Source organism: Triticum dicoccoides, chromosome 2A, assembly GCF_002162155.2.
Source record: "Triticum dicoccoides isolate Atlit2015 ecotype Zavitan chromosome 2A, WEW_v2.0, whole genome shotgun sequence".
Lineage (NCBI taxonomy): Eukaryota > Viridiplantae > Streptophyta > Magnoliopsida > Poales > Poaceae > Triticum > Triticum dicoccoides.
Window position 1 is genome coordinate 566276633 of NC_041382.1, and position 18435 is coordinate 566295067.

An 18435-nucleotide genomic window follows, 5' to 3' on the forward strand; every position below is an offset into this window, starting at 1 on the left:
CACCCTGGATCGCATCGCTGTTGATGATCGAAGAAGCCATCGGGCCTAAAAGTGACGACACAGAGGAACTCTCAATGAAAGCACCAACGTCAGTGTCAAAACCGGCGGATCTTGGGTAGGGGGTCCCGAACTGTGCGTCTAGGCCGGATGGTAACAGGAGGCAGGGGACACGATGTTTTACCCAGGTTCGGGCCCTCTTGATGGAGGTAAAACCCTATGTCCTGCTTGATTAATATTGATGATATGGGTAGTACAAGAGTAGATCTACCACGAGATCAGAGAGGCTAAACCCTAGAAGCTAGCCTATGGTATGATTGTTGTTCGTCCTACGGACTAAAACTCTCCGGTTTATATAGACACCGAAGAGGGCTAGGGTTACACAGAGTCGGTTACAATGGTAGGAGATCTACATATCCGTATCGCCAAGCTTGCCTTCCACGCCAAGGAAAAGTCCCTTCCGGACACGGGACGAAGTCTTCAATCTTGTATCTTCATAGTCCAGGAGTCCGGCCGAAGGTATAGTCCGGCCATCCGGACACCCCCTAATCCAGGACTATCTCACCCCCTTTCCTATTCCAACTAGGAGAAGGGGGAAGGAGGAGGTGGAGAGAAGGAAGGAGAAGGGGGCCGCGCCCCCTCCCCTTTCCCAATTCGGATTGGGGTAAGGGGGGCTGCGCGCCACCTCCTGTTGCCTCTCCTCTTCCACCACTTTGGGCCCATGAGGCCCAATAACCCCCGGGGGGGTTCCGGTAACCCCCCGGTACTCCGGTATATATCTGATAACCCCCGAAACCATTCCGGTGTCCGAATACTGTCATCCAATATATCAATCTTCATGTCTCGACCATTTCGAGACTCCTCGCCATGTCCGTGATCACATCCGGGACTCCGAACAACCTTCGGTACATCAAAACTCATAAACTCATAATATAACTGTCATCAAAACGTTAAGCGTGCGGACCCTACGGGTTCGAGAACTATGTAGACATGACCGAGACACGTCCCGGTCAATAACCAATAGCGGAACCTGGATGCTCATATTGGCTCCTACATATTCTACGAAGATCTTTATCGGTCAAACCGCATAACAACATACGTTTTTCCCTTTGTCATCGGTATGTTACTTGCCCGAGATTCGATCGTCGGTATCTCAATACCTAGTTCAATCTCGTTATCGGCAAGTCTCTTTACTCGTTCCGTAATACATCATCCCATAACTAACTCATTAGTTGCAATGCTTGCAAGGCTTAAGTGATGTGCATTACCGAGAGGGCCCAGAGAAACCTCTCCGACAATCGGAGTGACAAATCCTAATCTCGAAATACGCCAACCTAACAAGTACCTTTGGAGACACCTGTAGAGCACCTTTATAATCACCCAGTTACGTTGTGATGTTTGGTAGCACACAAAGTGTTCCTCTGGTAAACAGGAGTTGCATAATCTCATAGTCATAGGAACATGTATAAGTCATGAAGAAAGCAATAGCAACAAACTAAATGATCAAGTGCTAAGCTAACGAAATGGGTCAAGTCAATCACATTATTCTCCTAATGATGTGATCCCGTTAATCAAATGACAATCCATGTCAATGGTTAGGAAACTTAACCATCTTTGATCAACGAGCTAGTCAAGTAGAGCCATACTAGTGACACTCCGTTTGTCTATGTATACACACATGTATTATGTTTCTGGTTAATACAATTCTAGCATGAATAATAAACATTTATCATGATATAAGGAAATAAATAATAACTTTATTATTGCCTCTAGGGCATATTTCCTTCATGGACTTTGAGAGTTCAAAGCAAGAGTCCGGGGGCGGATCCGTCCTTTCAATGATAGGGGGAACCCAGTTTGACTCCGGGCTTGCCGAGGACACAATCGCCTCCGGATCTCCGATAGTGAGCTTCATAGCAGAGAGTCCGGCGGGCTCCAAACTCCCGTCTTCAGACCCGACAGTTTACTCCGGATCTAAGGCCAGAGCGGTGGTCGGGGTCGCAAACCCTTCGAAGATCAAGTCTCCTCGGATATCAGCGACATAATTTAGGTTCCCAAAACTAACCTGATGACCTGGGGCATAGCTGTCGATCTGTTCGAGGTGTCCAATTGAGTTGGCATGCAGAGCGAAACCGCCGAACACAAAAATTTAACCGGGAGGGAAAGTTTCTCCCGAAATAGTATCGTTGTTGATGATCGAACGAGCCATCAAACCTTCTGTCGACGGCACAGTGGAACTCTCAATGAAAGCACCAATGTTGGTGTCAAATCCGGTCGATCTCGGGTAGGGGGTCCCAAACTGTGCGTCTGAGGATCGAAGGTAATAAGAGACAAGGGGGACACGATGTTTACCCAGGTTTGGGCCCTCTTAAGGGAGGTAAAACCCTACATCCTGCTTGATTGTATTTGATGAGTATATGGGTTACAAGAGTTGATCTACCTCGAGATCGTAATGGCTAAACCCTAGATGTCAAGCCTATATGAATTTTGATTGCCTCTACGGACTAACCCCTTCGGTTTATATAGATACCGGAGGGGCCTAGGGTTGTACAGAGTCGGTTTACAGAGGAAGGAAACTACACATCCGGATGCCAAACTTGTCATCCACGCAAAGGAGAGTCCCATCCGGACACGGGGAAGCCCTTCTACCTTGTATCTTCACGGCCCATCAGTCCGGCTCACAACACATGGGCCGGACTCTCGAGGACCCCTTATTCCAGGACTCCCTCAACCCTGAATTACAATGTTTAGTCACCGCTTGAACTTCGGATGTGCTCTGCATTTATGTTTTGTGGCCTCATAAGGGCTAGCGAGATACTATTTTGTCATATTATATCATGGCCGTTTTGACAAAGTTTAGCATTTGAGATATGTTATTATTGCTCTCTAGTTGATTATGCCACTGACATGAGTATGAGTTCTAAGTGTTATCATTTAGATGGCTAGTTCATGATCTTTGTTGAGAACTTGTGTTACTAGTTAAGCTTATATACTACAACAGAAACAAAATAGTTTGTAAAAAAATTCTTCGTCACTTTCAGTTTCTCAACTGAACTGCTTGAGAACAAGTAACGAGTTAAGCTTGGGGGAGTTGATACGTCTCCAATGTACCGGCTTTTCTAAACACTTTTGCTCTTGTTTTGACTCTAATTTGCATGATTTGAATGAAACTAACCCGGACTGACATTGTTTTAGTAGAGCTACATTGATGTTTTTTTGACAGAAAGACTGTAAGGGAACCCCATACAGTATAATTGGTGCAACAAACCCAAATTGCAAGTACCATGCCTTGAACCTGGGTGGGTGGGAAGGCATCAGCCCTTTCCCACCACTAGGCTATGCCTTAGACGTTGATGTTATTTTTTGTGGACAAATAAAAAGTTCTCGGAATTGAACGGAATTTTGCGGAGAATTATTTTGGAATATATAAAAAGTACTAGCGCAAAGAGTTACCAGAGAGGGGTCACCACAGAGCCACAAGCTCAGGGACACTCCACTAGGGCACGCCACTTGAACGTGTGGGTCCCATGATGCTCCATTTGCCCTACCTCCAAGTCCATAAGTACAGTCTTCGTGAGAACAAAATCAGAGAGAAAGTTTCATTGTGTTTTATGATACGAAACCGCCACCGCCTTCTGTTCTTCATCGGAGGCCTGATCTGAACTCCGTTCGGGGCTCTAGAGAGGGGAATTCGTCGCTATCATCATCAACAACATCAAGATGCTCACCACTGGGAGTGAGTAATTTCATCATCGACATATTGGAGGTAGAGGGAGATGGATGAGATTCGTCATGTAATCGAGTCAATTTGTTAGGGCTTGATCCCTAGTATCCACTAGGACCTGAGTGCAATGATTCCTGATTTGCGCTAATTATGTTTTCATGAATATGTTTGAGTTTTTTATCCTATTTGCAAGTTATACGCACTAGTTATTGTTCTTATCCTAGACCCTGATGTGACAATAATTGGGATACTCTTCGAGGATTACTGTAATTTGAGGAGATCAATTATTCACTATGTGTCAGTATTTTATTCCACTTCTTTATTAATTGGAGCACCTTAATTACCCTTAGTTTTCATTAGGACCCCGCTGCCATGGGAGGGTAGGACAAAAGATATTATGCAAGTTCTTATTATAAACACGTATGACTATATACGAAATACATGCCCACATATGATTGATGAATTGGAGCTATTGTGTGTCACTCTAGGTTGTGACTGTTACATAATGAATGTCATCCAAATATCCATCACTACTCCATGTCTACGCTTTACTCATATTGTTTTTGCTAAGTTACTAATATTGCTACTGCTATTGCAACTGCTACAAAATTCTTACTGTTATCACTGCTATCAAAATTACCTTATTATTGTGCTAGTAATATTTTGCTGCACAGAAACAACTTCTCAGGTGTGGTTGAATTGTCAACTCAACTGCTAAGGCTTATAAATATTCTTTGGCTCTTGTTGTGTCGAATCAATAATTTTGGGTGAAATACTATCCTCAAAGACTGTAGCGACCCCCTATACTTATGGGTCATCAGGAGGTTTAGTACCATACTGCTACAGTAGTAAGAGCGAGACTCCTTTATAAGGGTTGCTCTATCACATGCCATTGGGAACTTGGGAAGAGGAGTTGTACACGCGCGCTCCTCCTCCTCCGTCGTCCGCCTCGCCTCGTCACGACGCGCGCATACTGCGGGTTGTGGGGATGAGCCGAGCCGAGCCTTTTTTTGTCAGTCATGAACGGTTAGTTAATTGTGGATTAACTTTTTTTAGACAACCTCGCATGCTTTATTCACTCTCCATAATGTTTAACGATACAAAATCAAGCTCTCCAGGCTGGCCCAACCACACATGACGGCCAAAACCCAGAGACAAAGCATACTTAGCGAGATTGTGAGCCTCGGAATTCGAGCTCCTAAACTCATGGACTACTTTACATGACATAAAAAAATTAGCACGATGTATTATTTCATGCACTATAGCTCCATATTCCGATGACGAGCTTTTGTGGACATCTTCTACCATCCGCTTGCAATCCGATGCAATCTGAATTGTGGATTAACTAACGAGTTGCTAACGAAAATGCCATTGAACGAGACGTTGGACCGTGGGCTGTTCGCAGACTCAATCATGGGCCTAAGCCCAGGCCCATCTACCCGACAACCTATATAAGGAGGCATTGGTCTGTGGAGTGAACCAGAACTCATTCCCTCCCTCCTGCATAACCCTAGCCGTCATCTTTTGTTCCTCTCTCTATGCTACTCCCGGCGATCCCATCCCGACGACAGCGTGCACGGTTGGTTGGGAGAGCAGGTGCCTCCGGAACCCTATCGTTCGAGATCCTATCCGGGAGAACAACAATAAGGTTTTTGGGGAGCGTCTCGACGCGACTGCTCCTGATCTGTCCCTGTCTTCGTCCTCCTCTGCTTCCACTACCTCCCCTACATCGACACCATGGCTGACGGCGCCGCCACCAAGAAGAAGGCCACGGACGCCGCCGAGCCTGCCGTCGTCGCCGCCGCGTTGGCCTGGCCAACCGGAGGGTATGATCTTTCCATCCCTCATTTTACTCGCCCATGTGCTAGTTGTATATGATGTGCTCATAGATGTTTCGATTTTATGTACTGTATGTACTTACATGCTTATGTATCGATATGAGTTGCGTACTGTGATTGCCATGCTTACTGTTTACTCGTGGATTAGATTAATCGATAAGGTGCTAATTTATCCAACGCAAACCATCCAAGATGGATAATAATGATTGGGACATTCTCTAAGTAGAGATCCGTACAAACTCTAAGCTCCCGAGAGGTCCTGATCTACCGGTGGAAGTTGTAATTTCCCTTTCTTGGGACATTAGGCAGATCTTCGTCCTGCGGTGGCGAGAGATGGCATCGTCATCGGCGTGGAATAAAGTCTCATCACACCGTCCTCGTTTTGGTGACACTTCTTTTGCCACACCAGGAGAGGTGTGGATGATGGTGTGTCCTTAGGTCATGTTCTTCCAGCTCAGTGTTTTCTTCTGCAGATTTTTCACGGTCATGTTGTCATGCAGAGCAGACAACGTGGCTATACGTCAAGGGCCGCGTGGGATTTGTGTTCTCTAACTCCGTCCGACTGAGACTAGGGCATTTCAAAGGCTCTCTTCATAAAAAAAGAATTCTCCTGCGCGACGATTTTCTATGCAAATTTTTAGCCGCGGGCTTCTCTGGTCTACATCAACAATTTCTCGAACGCTGCTTTTATACAAGCTCCTAAGTTTAAACAACTTTGCTCCGTTGAGACGAAAAAGACACAGAAACAACAACGAGTTTTGCTCGATGCGCATAGACGATGGATGCAGAAGGAAAACTTCAGCACCCTCAAGGTTTGTGTAAGGATGTTTTTGTAAGGGTATGTGCTACTCCCTCCGTAAACTAATATAAAAGTGTTTACATCACTATTAAACACTCTTATATTAGTTTACGGAGGGAGTACTTACTATACGGCCTTTGCCTTTTTCAAAAAAAAGAAAAAAGAAGTCCACATCAACTGTTTGATTCGGAGGCGAACCACCCAATCGTGCGGCCGTGGCCCACGACGGTCCGTCGGTCACCCGGGGGGCACATCACAACCGTTGCCGACACACCCACGCCGTGGACAGGCGATAAACATCACCAAACAAACCGAATTTGGAGCCGAATAAAATTCATATACGAAAACCGAAATCCGGAAGGGAAAGCGCAAAAAAGCCCGCACCTTGGTGGCTTCGTGCTACCAAATCGAACCCGAGGACCCCCACCCCCCTCCCCCTCCCCGTCCCGTCTCAAGCGCCGGTAAACTTCGCCACGCCCCAATCTCCATTCGCCACAAACCCTAACCGCCCCTCTGCGTCGCGCCGCCGGCCGCCCCGCCACCCTCCTCGCCCTTCCAGGGCCCCGGCGAAGGCTGTAACCCGCGGGGAGCGGCGGCGATGGCATCCACGGCGAAGGTCACCATCACCCTCGGCCGCAGCGGCCAGGTGAGCCGTCGGCTCGGATCTCAGGGCTCTGACGCTCGTGGGATTCCTCTGTATCTTGATTGCTCGTCTGTGATTCGGCTGTGCCCCCGTCGCCGGTTTGGTTGATTAGAAACGAGACGGATGATCGGATGTAGTACAGCTTTAGTCAAGCCGTAGCTCTAGCGCGCGCGGCGAGATGCTCAGTTTCCACTAGTCATAGCTGCGATTTTGGTGCGCTCAGTGGTGGATACATTGTTGGCTTGAATTTTCATCTCTCCCGAAGGTTCTAACTTCTAAGTGAGTGTTGCATCAAAGGGTGTTGTGATTTCCTGTAGGTATTGATTAGGGATGAGTAAAGTTACGTGATTTACTTAGTTGTTGACAAATGGTGAGTTAACGGTAGTTTCTAGGTGTCTTTGCCTCTGGTGGGTTTGTGGGTGTGTTGGGGAGTAAGTACATGGTTTTCACGATTAGAGACAAATGTCACTTGAATAGCTAGCCCCGTAACACATTTTTGAATTGAGGGGAAACCACTGTATTGGGGATGTTTTCTTGTAACTAGTGTTCAAACCTTCAGGTCATGCCCTGTTGTCCAATGGTTGATTGCTCTCTGCTGGCTGTATTGACTATTATCATATTGCAAGTCCTGAATTCAGAGCTGTGTCGGTGTTAACCATAAGGTGATAGAAGAATGCATGTCAATTCATCTCCTTCCTGTTTGCACTTGTACAATTTTTGGCTGACCAATTCAGCTACCACTTCATTCCATGGCTGGTTATGTTTTCTTTTTGTTTTTTTTTAGATAATGGGGTGCTGGTAAGTACTACTCCCTCCGTTCCTAAATATAAGACCTTTTAGAGATTCCACTATAGACTACATACGGAGCAAAATGAGTGAATCTACACTCTAAAGTATGTCTATATACATCCGTATATAGTCCATAGTGAAATCTCTAAAAGGTATTGTATTTAGGAATGGAGGGAGTAGTAACTATCTTGAAGTTGGTAACAGACCCCCTTTTTTCAGGCCATTCTGTGTTGTGAATGTTACCATGGATGCCAGTATCTTGATTGTGTATTTAAATATATTTTTATTTCTTTTAAGGCTTCAGAATGCTGCATCAATTATTCAACTTTGCCCTCCTCACTTTATTTTTTTGGATTGCAGGTTGTCAAAAGGCGAACTATTTCTGATATGGGTAACGATGATGAAGTGCCAGTATCAGGAAGAAAGCGACCTGTCCGAGAGAGGTTAGGAAATAATGTGGCTGATTCTGATTTGTATGGAAGTCAGCAGAGTAATAAAAGGTATATTTGCTTCATCTACATTACTCAATGTTTATTGAAACAGTGTTGCAAAGTTTTTAATTAGAAGCAGTATACACAATGACCCTTGCATATCAGATGTTTCAGATGGTAATGGAAATGGAGTGAATCCCTTTGTGGTGTTTCACCCCCTATTGTGTGTCATGGCTTCAGTTTTACAGTCCTCCATACTCTATGTTCTAATGCATGCTAGTGTCAGCTTGTCACTTTATATGTTCACTTGTCAAGTAGGACCCTGCCAGTTTATTAGTTATAATTCTACATCACATGTCTCTTTTATTCTTGTCCCTGCATGTTTTGTTATATTCAGTGAAGTATATTGCACTGTGTGTGTCTCTTTTGCATATTTATTATTCAATTTTAGCTACCTTTGTACAGATGTTGCACTTTTACTTACTATCTTTATTTTGTTTAATAAAGAAAGCACTTGCTATCTGCAAGTTCCATTGGCTGTCTTTATGTTCAATTACTTTTCGTGCTCCAGACTGCAGCTCACTGCATGTCTCTTTCTGTCGTGTCCTCAGTTTGAGCATCTGTTGAAAGTGTTTGCTTATAAATTTTTACTCTCTTATATTACTGTTCCCTGCAGACGGCAAACAGAAAGCAGTAGCTCGCAGCTTGGAGATGATGGTTTGGGTGACGATAAACATTTCATTTCCACTATCAGTATTCTAAGATTTCAATACTGAGCTGTCTGCCTGACACTTCCTTTTGTTTTCCTGCATACGTTGGGCTGTATAATATTGAAGCTCGCCAGATTGGCAGGGATGATTTAAGGCTGAAGCTTATGAGGAAAGGCTTGACACAGAAGAGCAACAGTGAGGCAGAACAGAATGGAGTGGATCTCCGTGAAAAGCTTTCCAGGAAGTCAAAGAAACTCCAGGGATACGAGGCAAGAAGGGGTGATCCAGAATCAAGGTCTAGTTATGATGAGGGGGAAATCCCAGAATCAGGATCTGGATATGGTTTGAGGGGGAGAGTCCCAGAGTCAAGAGCCTCTACTCTTGTAAGCCAAGTGCCTTCGTCAAGGAGTGCAGATGGGTTGTTCAAGTTGGAGTCTTCAGGAAAACCTTATCCCTCGTGGACCGCTGATTGTTTGAGGTATACGTCCCCAGACAAGCTTCCAAGTGTTCGAAGAGACATGACTCCCCCAAGAAGTGTTCGAAGAGGCATGTCTCCCCCGAGGGCCGTTCGGAGAGGCATGTCTCCCCCGATAAGTTCTCGAAGAGGCATGTCTCCCCCAAGAAGTGCCCGAAGAGGCATGTCTCCTCCAAGAAGTGTTCGAAGAGGCATGTCTCCTCCAAGAAGTGTTCAAAGAGGCATGTCTCCTCCAAGAAGTGTTCGAAGAGGCATGTCTCCCCCAAGAACATATGATCATACAGGGTCCATTCCATCCCTTCGATCTGTCGGTACCACAAGACCTTCTAGTCATATCACAAGAGATGCTGCTGACACGTTAAGAACCCATCAACCTTACGAAGACAGCTCTACCATTGGGATCGATAGAGGACAACAAACTAATGGAATCACACAATCTGGACGCCGGCCTACATCCCCTGTGCTGGTTTGTATCTCTCTCATATATCTGAAATTAGCCTGGCTTCTAAATGTTCACTTTATTGCTTTATTTTGTGCTCTTCCTTTTCAATGGTCTTTTGGGACAGTATCTGTTGTTTGTCCTACAATGTTGTTGGTGCCGTGAAATTTGTCAATTATGATTTGAGAAGGAACTCGAATGTGAACTTATTACAAACTATCTCTGCCTATAAGGTTCATCTTGCACTTTGGTTAGGTTCCAGTGATGTATTTGCTTAGTGCTGCTCAATACAGCAGGCTTCATAGTTCGTAGAACACCATGAGACATAAAGTTGACATTGGTAAAACGTGGTCATTGCTATGTATGCAATATATCATCATGTGTGCTGACCATTAGCTCAGTTTTCTCTTCATGTTGCCCTTGGTTACAGGCTTATAGCTGAATTTCTGTTCACTTTGCCTATAGTTGTTGATGTGAGAATTTTTCAACATCCAGTTATGCTGACCAATTGCGAGTCTTGTGTCGATTATATTAGCGAGTTTCTGGTTATGCAATCATTCTGTTATGTGATTTTGCTCCAGATTTTCTGACATTATTCTGTGTGATTTGCAGAAAGAAGTACCGTCGACAGTTACTGGATTACTGAATTCAATGGGACTTGAGAAGTATGTTGTTCTCTTTCAGGCTGAGGAGGTGATTTTCCGTTATCTTGATTGTTTCCAACTTTTAAATCCATATTTATAATGCCCAAATAGACATATTTCCTGCGGATAATGGGTTATCTGTTTGCTACCCATAGTGCTCATGTATTAGCATTTGATGCCTTCTGTTTGATGTTTTGCATGGAGTTATGAATTTATGCCCCCGAGGGGCTCTAGCTGTTATTTTTGTATAATCTGGACAATTCATTACATTCTCTATCCTTTCGGTCTCTTATCTCTCTTCTTTCACAATTATCTTTCCATTAAAACTATTTCATTCCTATGCATGTTCCTCTGTTGACTCTACCCTATTCGATCTTTCAACTACTACCATTGGATGTTTCCTTCTTTCTTTCTTCAAGATCCAGAATGTGTTCGTCAGTCCATTCAATTCAAGTATACTCTTGAATCCATGAGTATGTTTAGACATATATGTTTTATTATGGAGTGTTCATTTTCCTTTGTATTTACTTGTTTGCAGGTGGATATGGCCGCATTGAGTCAGATGAAAGACAGCGACCTCAAAGATATGGGAGTACCAATGGTAGTGTTTGTCGTTCAATTACTAGCCGCTTTACATGATACATCGTGATTTTCTTGCTCTGAGTATGTTTTTTCCTAAAAGCTACTATATCTGATTACACTGGAAACATCAAATATTAACGGGATTGAAATGATAGACATGAGTTGCATGCTTTCAGCACAACCGAACTTGATAGTAGTTAGGAATAGTGTCTGCATTGCATGCTATGTTTTTTCGTTGTAATTTCGTTAGCATGCTTCTAGTACTTGAACATGCATAATGGAGGAACTTACCTTCAGAATCTAGCAAGAGCATGCCAAATATACATAGTACTTACTCCCTCCGTCCCATAATATAAGAGCGTTTTTGACATAGTAGTAATTACCGCTTTGGAGTCCTGTAGAAGATAGGCTTTCTCTTGTAGTTTTGACTAGAGTAACACCATTGCATTGGATCAGGGCCCCAGGAAGAAGATACTCCTTGCGGCGGCACCTTACGGAAAACAACGGCAAAGATGAGCAGCATGTGCTCTGTGACGTTGAACATTTGCTGGGAATGCATTTTTATTGGTGTAAGCATGCTCTAATGCGGATCTTGTATATCCTCACTGGTAGTCTGGCTTAGTTAACCTTTTTTTTTGTTGCTGATAGATTAATGTCGCCCTGTTCTTGGCTTGTGTAAAGTCATGTCTTGTCAGCTGATGCTCCGAATCGTACCACTGGCGGCGATATGCTGCCCTGCTGTATTTGTTAACAGCAGTAGGGTTTGAAACAGAGTGGATACAACATGGTCTAGCGCCATCATCAATCTGGACTTCCTGTATTTTGGGGAACATGATGAGGGATACAACTAACCCAATCTATTATGTATGCCAAATGGCCATCGAATTCCACCAGTCTTGTGCATGGAGGAAGTAGTAGATTGTTTTTTCAGTTTGACTGCTCCTACCTACATTTGTTCAACTGTCAATCTTTGCCATATGGATTGTGCATAGTTGTGTTGCCTGTATACCAGAGTTACCCCGGGTTTTCAATTAGTGTTGTTCTTGAACGATGTTTAGGACGCTCTACTCTATAACTGTATTGCTAGGATAGAGCAGCGTTTAACATCATGAATTACTAGCAGGAAATGGTTGATTATGCACTGCAGCTGAGTAGCGACGGCTCAGCAGAACCCGTGCAAGCTGTCGTGCGCCAGTTCTTTCATCTGTTATCATTGTACAATGACGCGAACTATTGGCCCTGGAAATGGACGTGAATGTTTGGCCTAATCATTTGCTATCCATGCTATCCAAACTGTCACAATGGAAGGCACCGAATCGAAAAAATCAGACCGTCCATGCACCACCAGATGCCTCCCTGCACCGGCATCGGTCCAGTCGAGGGTCCACCATTAAAACGCAACCGAAAAAAGCTTCAGCCGACATGAACCGGCCCGGGGCGGCCAAAATCACTGTTCTGACCTTAACAGTAATCTTTGTCACAAAATGAATTTGACTTAAAAGTACTTCACAATCTGACCCTTTTGAAAACGCCAAATTCCGTGGTGTTGCTAAGACACATAGAAACGTCGAGGTATGCCCTGTTTCTGCTTCATATGAAAACGCCGACGTATGCCGCGTTTTTGCTCCATATGAAAACGCCGAAGTATGCCGTGTTTTTGCTCCATATGAAAACGCCATAGTTGTTGGCGTTTCTGACTGACATGCAAACGTCATGGGTGTTGGCGTTTCTAAATGGCCCTAGCCTAGATGCTCGCCATCATGTACCGGCTGACAGCCCTAGCCTTACTGACAGAAATCTAGGGCGCCGGTGCATTTTCTATTGACCGTGAAAAGCAACAAACAAACAGCCCGACCTGCCATCTAGCTCAAAGGACGGCACCATGCTCCACACTGCTACCCCACGTGACCACATAGAATGATTCACTGTTGCTAACAAGAGTTGTTAGTCAGTGTGATTTACTGAAAGTAGGAATTAAACATTTTCCAGCGTGAGTTACTTGAAGTAGGATTTTAACATTTTTGGTATGGCGGTTAAACAAGAATTAGTCTCATACATACTATTAGATTCATTTATAAGTGTGGCGTCTGTTATATTTTAAAAAAAATTCAAATAATGCCCAATGTTATTCTTGTCACAAATCATGTTAAACTGTAAAACTATACTCTGTCATCTAAAATCTTCATTAGACAGTCTTCTAGTTATTTTTATTTTTTATCCATCTTTTTTTACTCGGCCAAATATATTGCGAATTTGATTGCCAAATATTGCATTTCTGGCTATCAGCAACTACATTTCGCTTGTGATTATTTTAGGAGTACATTTTGTCATATAGTACTCAGGGAAATCTCTTGGCTCGCTCAAGATTTTGGAGGATTAAAGTTAAGAAATTTCTTACAATATGAAGCCCATAAACTGTATTAATAGTTTCCTTGCAATTTAGAGTCTTCTATAGTTGTTTTTAGATTTTAACAATCTGTTTTTATCCGGCCAAATGAACCAGCTCATTAGATTTGATTGATGATCTGCGAACTAATTTGCGAAACATGCATTACCTGCAAGATTAACGCAGGGTGTCAACATCACATCGCACTGTGCATGTTGCTACAGTGGCAGTATGTCATTAGACAAAAGTTGCTGCATGCAATCTGCCCCACCACCCATCAAACATCGTCATCGTCACGTCAAGTCACTTTTTGAATGCCTACCCTGCTGCTCCTTCTCACGAACCATGTCCATGTGTACCCCTTCGCATAGTTGGCATCGTTGTTCCAACCATGTACGCCAGCAACGCCACCACCTATGGCGTTTCCATGTCAGGAAGAAACGCCAACACCAATGGCGTTTCCATGTGGATCAGAAACGTTGCATACCTCGGCGTTTTAATGTGGATAAAAAACGCAGCATACGTTGGCGTTTCTATATGTCGTAGCAACGCCGCGGGATCTGGCGTTTCTAAAATGGTCAGATCATGAAATACTTTTAAATCGAGTTTATTTTATGACAAAGATCAATGTTAAGTTCAGAACAGTGATTTCGGCCGCCCGGCGCTGTACAAGAAAAAGGCAGCAGCCAATGTTGCCTTGCCCTCCCATGTGCCAACCCCAACGGCCGGCAATCTGCTCGTGTCACCTTCGTTGCCGTTGGTCGCGTGATTATGCTACGTTCCGTGTATCCGCCGCCGGTAGCTGCGTAATAACCGCAAGAGGAGCATTCGGCGGCGGCAATTGAGCGTTCCGTGATGACTACGCGGAATGTATGTATGACTGAAAGTAACAACGCATGCACAAGATGAACCAGTCCAGGCGACGATAACGACTTGCGTAACAGAAAGGGAGGTGCCAACGGCCCAGCGCCACTCGCCGAATTGGACGGCCTTCGTCGCTCGCTTTTCGATTCACAAGACCGAAAAGCATCACAATTCACGAGTTCATTCAGAAAATCAGAGAGCGGACACGCACCAAAATCCAATCCTAATATCGCCCAATTTTCACCGGACTAGCGACGGCACAACATTAGGCAAAGCTGTAGCAACGCGCGCGGTCGCCGGACCTAGTCGAGGATGTCGCACTGCCGCCTGACGACGCCCTGCCGCCCCGTCTTGACGCCGACGGTGCCGAGCTTCTGCATGGCCTTGGCGAAGTCCTGGAAGAAGGCGGTCCGGTTGTCGGCGTACTGCTGGACGAACACCTTGGTGGGCGGGTACTCCCACAGCGCGGCGTCGGAGGCGAGCAGCCCCAGGCCCCGGGGCAGGTTCTTGAAGTAGAGCTCGTCGAACTCCCGCGGCGTCACGATGTCGTTGAAGATGGAGATGTCCGGGTTGCTCTCGTAGCCGGCGCAGGAGCTCTGCAGCGCCCGCGCGAACTCCGGGTTCAGCGACGGGTCGTGCCCGCTGGCGCCGCCGCCCTTGCCCTTGTAGTTGTACACCCGGTGCGCGAACTCGGAGCAGTGGGAGAAGCCCACGGTGTGGGCGCCCGCCAGCGCCACCATCTCCTGCGGCGTGATGCCCTTGCGCGCGAACAGGACCGTCATGGCGCGCGCCGACATGTTGGTGCGCGGGAGGTTGCCCTCCACGTCGCGCGCGTCGGAGCGGCGCGCGTCGCGGCGGCCGAGGGGGACGGGGAAGCGCGGCCCGCCGAGGATCCCCACCAGGTCGCGCGCGGCCAGCGCGAGGATGTCGGCGCAGGAGACGGTGCCCGGGCAGGCGGCCTCCAGCGCGGCCTTGGCGCGGGCCACGGCGTCGAAGGCGTCCCCCGGGAGGGAGAGGTTGATCTCCGCGGCGCGCTCCGGGGTCCGGTCGGAGGAGAGCGGGGAGACGAGGACGGAGGCGTCGCAGCCGGAGACGAAGCAGTCGTGGAAGAAGAGGCGCAGCGTGCCCGCCGCCGTGGACGGGTTGGCCTGCTGCTTGGCGGCGACCACGTCCGAGACGATCTGCTCCGCGCGGGGGCAGCTGCGGCTGTAGTACGACGTCGACAGCCTGGCCGCCGCCGCCGCCGCGCCGGGGGCCGCGGCGGCGGCGAGGAGCGCGAGGGAGAGGAGGACGCGGCGGAGAAGCGTGCCCATGGCGAGAGAGAGAGAGAGAGAGAGAGAGAGAGAGAGGGGTGGAGGTGGCTGGATTTGGAAATGAGAGAGACGGAGATTGGGGTGAGGGGAAAGGAAAAGGGCGGTGGGCTGGAGAAGGGAAGAACGGTGAAGTGGGAGGATTAGTGATGACTGATGAGTGAAGTAATTGTGGGGTTTAAGGTTAAGGGGAAGGGTGGTGCGGTGGCCTCCCTGGTAAAGACGGGTGGAGCTCGAGGACGGATGGACGGATGTTCCTGCCGCAACCGCGGTGAGTTCTTTATAAGCGGAGGTGGTCCACGCTCCAAACTCTGCAGTGGATTTTGTTTTTTCTTCGAATATATAAACATGACTTTTTTTAGGAAAAAGACACATATTCATTAAGAAAAATCATCAAAAGTATACAAAACACTTCAAATGTAATAAAAATTACTCATGAATTACCGAACCACCACTATCATCGTCAGAAAGAACTGCTAATGTGCTGCTGCCATTGCTCCTCTATCAAAGTCGATCTGACCTTGTCGATAAAAGCCGAAAAGTCTTTGCGCATGTGTCCCTAAGAATTAGCGTGCTGGAGCCGCAGTCGTCGTTGAAGCACCTGACATCAAATATCGCCGCGGCGCAAGCACCACAAGAAACCCTAACCCCCCCTCCCTCCCAAGGAGATGGCAGACATACATCTACGTCGGAGCTTCACCGACTTCATGCAAACGGACGAGCTCGAGGAGGATTGAAACCCGAAAGAGCAGCTCGAGGAGGAACCGTCGCCATCTGTCCCATCGCAAAACATGTGATGACTAAAAAACTCTGACCTAAACTACTCATATGCCTAGGGAAAATTACTCACACGTGAGTGGAAATATCATGATGATGGAGAAGAGGTTGTTGACAACGATGGCAACAAATTCCCCTCCCTCGAGGTTGTTCTTCAGACTACCCCTCCCGAAGAAGAACAGAGATGGTAGCGGCTCCATGAAGCGAAAAGTTCACATTAAGGGTTTCAGGGATGAAGGAAAATATAGGCCAAAGAGGGCGTAAGGCGGTGGACAGGGACCCACGCGGTCTTGTGGCTCCATAGCTCTTTTCTCCCAAAATAATTGTAAATTTTTGGTAATTTTTTGGGCATCTTTATTTCTACACAAAAAGTAGGACCATGGGAAATTCTATTGAAACGACCTTAGGGCATGGCCAATGCATAGCTTCATGGTGATGCCCCATGTGCCATGTAGGATCGGATGTCAGGGAAAGTAGGTCCGGATAGAGAAGCGGGATCCTCTGTAAGAGGCGGGTGCTTGAGGAGAAAAAGTATGACCTGGTGTAAAAAATTGAAGTGAAGAGAAGGGATGCATGTGTAGTAATGGTCTACTTCCCTCCGGTTCTTTTTACTCCGCGTATTAGATTTGTGTCAAGTCTAACTTTACAAAGTTTGACCAAATTTATATTAAAAAATATCAACATCTACAATACCCAATATATATACTATGAATCTACATTTCATAATGAATCTAACAATGTTGATTTGGCATTGTGAATGTTGATCATTTTTTCTATAAATTTGATCAAAGTAGAGATACGTTGATTTGACAAAATTATATGCAGACTAAAAAGGATTGAAGGGAATACTTTCTATCCTTTGATAAGGTCCACTAACAATAGCCTGCGTTGGGAAGAAAAAACCAATACAGATGCCTTAAACTAGTTTTTTGCCAAGAGTCATTTGTATCCATATATCACCATTACACATGTCCTTAGTAGTGGGGACGGTTTTACCAACTTTCCCAGCTCCCGTCCAAAGCTTTCCATAATGTGTGTCAGCGCGTATATAAATCTTTTGGCCGCATGCACGTACCAGGCTGATAATAAACGGAGACTGTGCAGATGAGGTAAGATCGATCACAAAAACAGGCAAGTCGGAGTCAGCAAGCATTAACTTGACCCGCCGATGCAGCAGCTGAGCCTGAGCAGCTCCATTTATGCAGTTCTCGCGATGGATGGAGAGACAGCATGCGTACCTAACCTATACGAAGGCCGGAGTCTGCCAAAGTTAGTTCTTCCTCTGGAAGAAAAAGCAGTTACCACGACCTCCGATGGTTCGCACCTCCTATGTTTAGCTGGCACCACAAGCAAGGATAGGGGCGGAAGCAAAGCAGGTCGAAAGCGCTGAAACCGGCGGCGACCGTATGCGCACGTACGTACGTCCGTGTGGCGCACCGCACGGCTGCGCCACGGAAAATCGTCGTTGCCCTTGATGGCGCGCGTGACCGAACGCGGTATTAACGGTGGTGGGTACGGCGCAGCTGTCCGGCCCGTGAATAAGGTTTGTCATCAGCTTCCGTCTCTCGAGAAGCATCTCACCTGCGACCACATATACACAGCTGTATGCTGGCGCGTATCCAGTTCCAATTTCTGCCAGTGCGCCTTCTTTCGGGAGTGGCTACCTAGCTAAGCTAGCCAGGAGTGGAATGCGGAGGTGGACGATGAGGTTTTGCCTCGGAGTTAGCGGGAATCTTAATATTTCTTCACGCACACGCCTCAGCGCTCCATCACATGCCGTCCAGGAGTACTCGTAGGGACTATCTGCAGGGCTGTTGAGCATTGATTCATGCGTGTACGTAGGTCCAAAACGGTCGCGATCCTTGTACAGCTGGGGCGCGTACGAGCGACGCACGCCGGACGTATAGCTGTCGTGAGTACGTTCGTACGTTCGGCTGGGGCAGGGCCAGGATATACAGTGCTCCGGTTGATGACACAGTTCGGCTGTCGTGAGAACATCAAAGGGGTTTCGTTTGGGAGAGGTGGAC

The 18435-nt window shown here is 46.5% G+C and overlaps 2 protein-coding genes across 4 annotated transcripts; one reads left to right on the plus strand and one right to left on the minus strand.

The window, feature by feature from the left end:
• Positions 1-6788: 6788 nt before the first annotated feature.
• Positions 6789-12102, plus strand: LOC119355413 (serine/arginine repetitive matrix protein 1-like). Of its 3 annotated transcripts, XR_005171580.1 has the most exons (8): positions 6789-7004; positions 8151-8290; positions 8898-8944; positions 9058-9872; positions 10458-10538; positions 11028-11090; positions 11528-11640; positions 11720-12102. XR_005171580.1 is itself a non-coding variant. In XM_037622216.1 (7 exons), exons 1-7 carry the CDS (start codon positions 6957-6959, stop codon positions 11585-11587), a joined length of 1254 nt encoding a protein of 417 aa, XP_037478113.1. In that variant the 5' UTR covers positions 6789-6956; the 3' UTR covers positions 11588-12102. The 3 variants fall into 3 exon arrangements, 2 of the variants coding, with proteins under 2 accessions (XP_037478113.1, XP_037478114.1); XM_037622216.1 differs by having other exon boundaries at positions 11528-12102; XM_037622217.1 differs by having other exon boundaries at positions 8898-8938; positions 11528-12102.
• Positions 12103-14371: 2269 nt separating this feature from the next.
• LOC119355415 (peroxidase 31-like) lies at positions 14372-15963 on the minus strand. The gene has a single exon (XM_037622218.1). The coding sequence runs from the start codon at positions 15632-15634 to the stop codon at positions 14624-14626; it is 1011 nt and encodes a 336-aa protein (XP_037478115.1). The 5' UTR covers positions 15635-15963; the 3' UTR covers positions 14372-14623.
• Positions 15964-18435: the final 2472 nt, after the last annotated feature.

What these genes read in the sequence shown, in the direction of transcription:
- LOC119355415 (XM_037622218.1), bottom strand. Translation starts at nt 15,634, where the DNA reads ATGGGCACGCTTCTCCGCCGCGTCCTCCTCTCCCTCGCGCTCCTCGCC.
- LOC119355413 (XM_037622216.1), top strand. Translation starts at nt 6,957, where the DNA reads ATGGCATCCACGGCGAAGGTCACCATCACCCTCGGCCGCAGCGGCCAG. An exon ending in CCCTCGGCCGCAGCGGCCAG is followed by an intron (nt 7,005 to 8,150) that starts GTGAGCCGTCGG and finishes TTTGGATTGCAG; the next exon opens with GTTGTCAAAAGGCGAACTAT. An exon ending in GCTTGGAGATGATGGTTTGG is followed by an intron (nt 8,945 to 9,057) that starts GTGACGATAAAC and finishes ATAATATTGAAG; the next exon opens with CTCGCCAGATTGGCAGGGAT.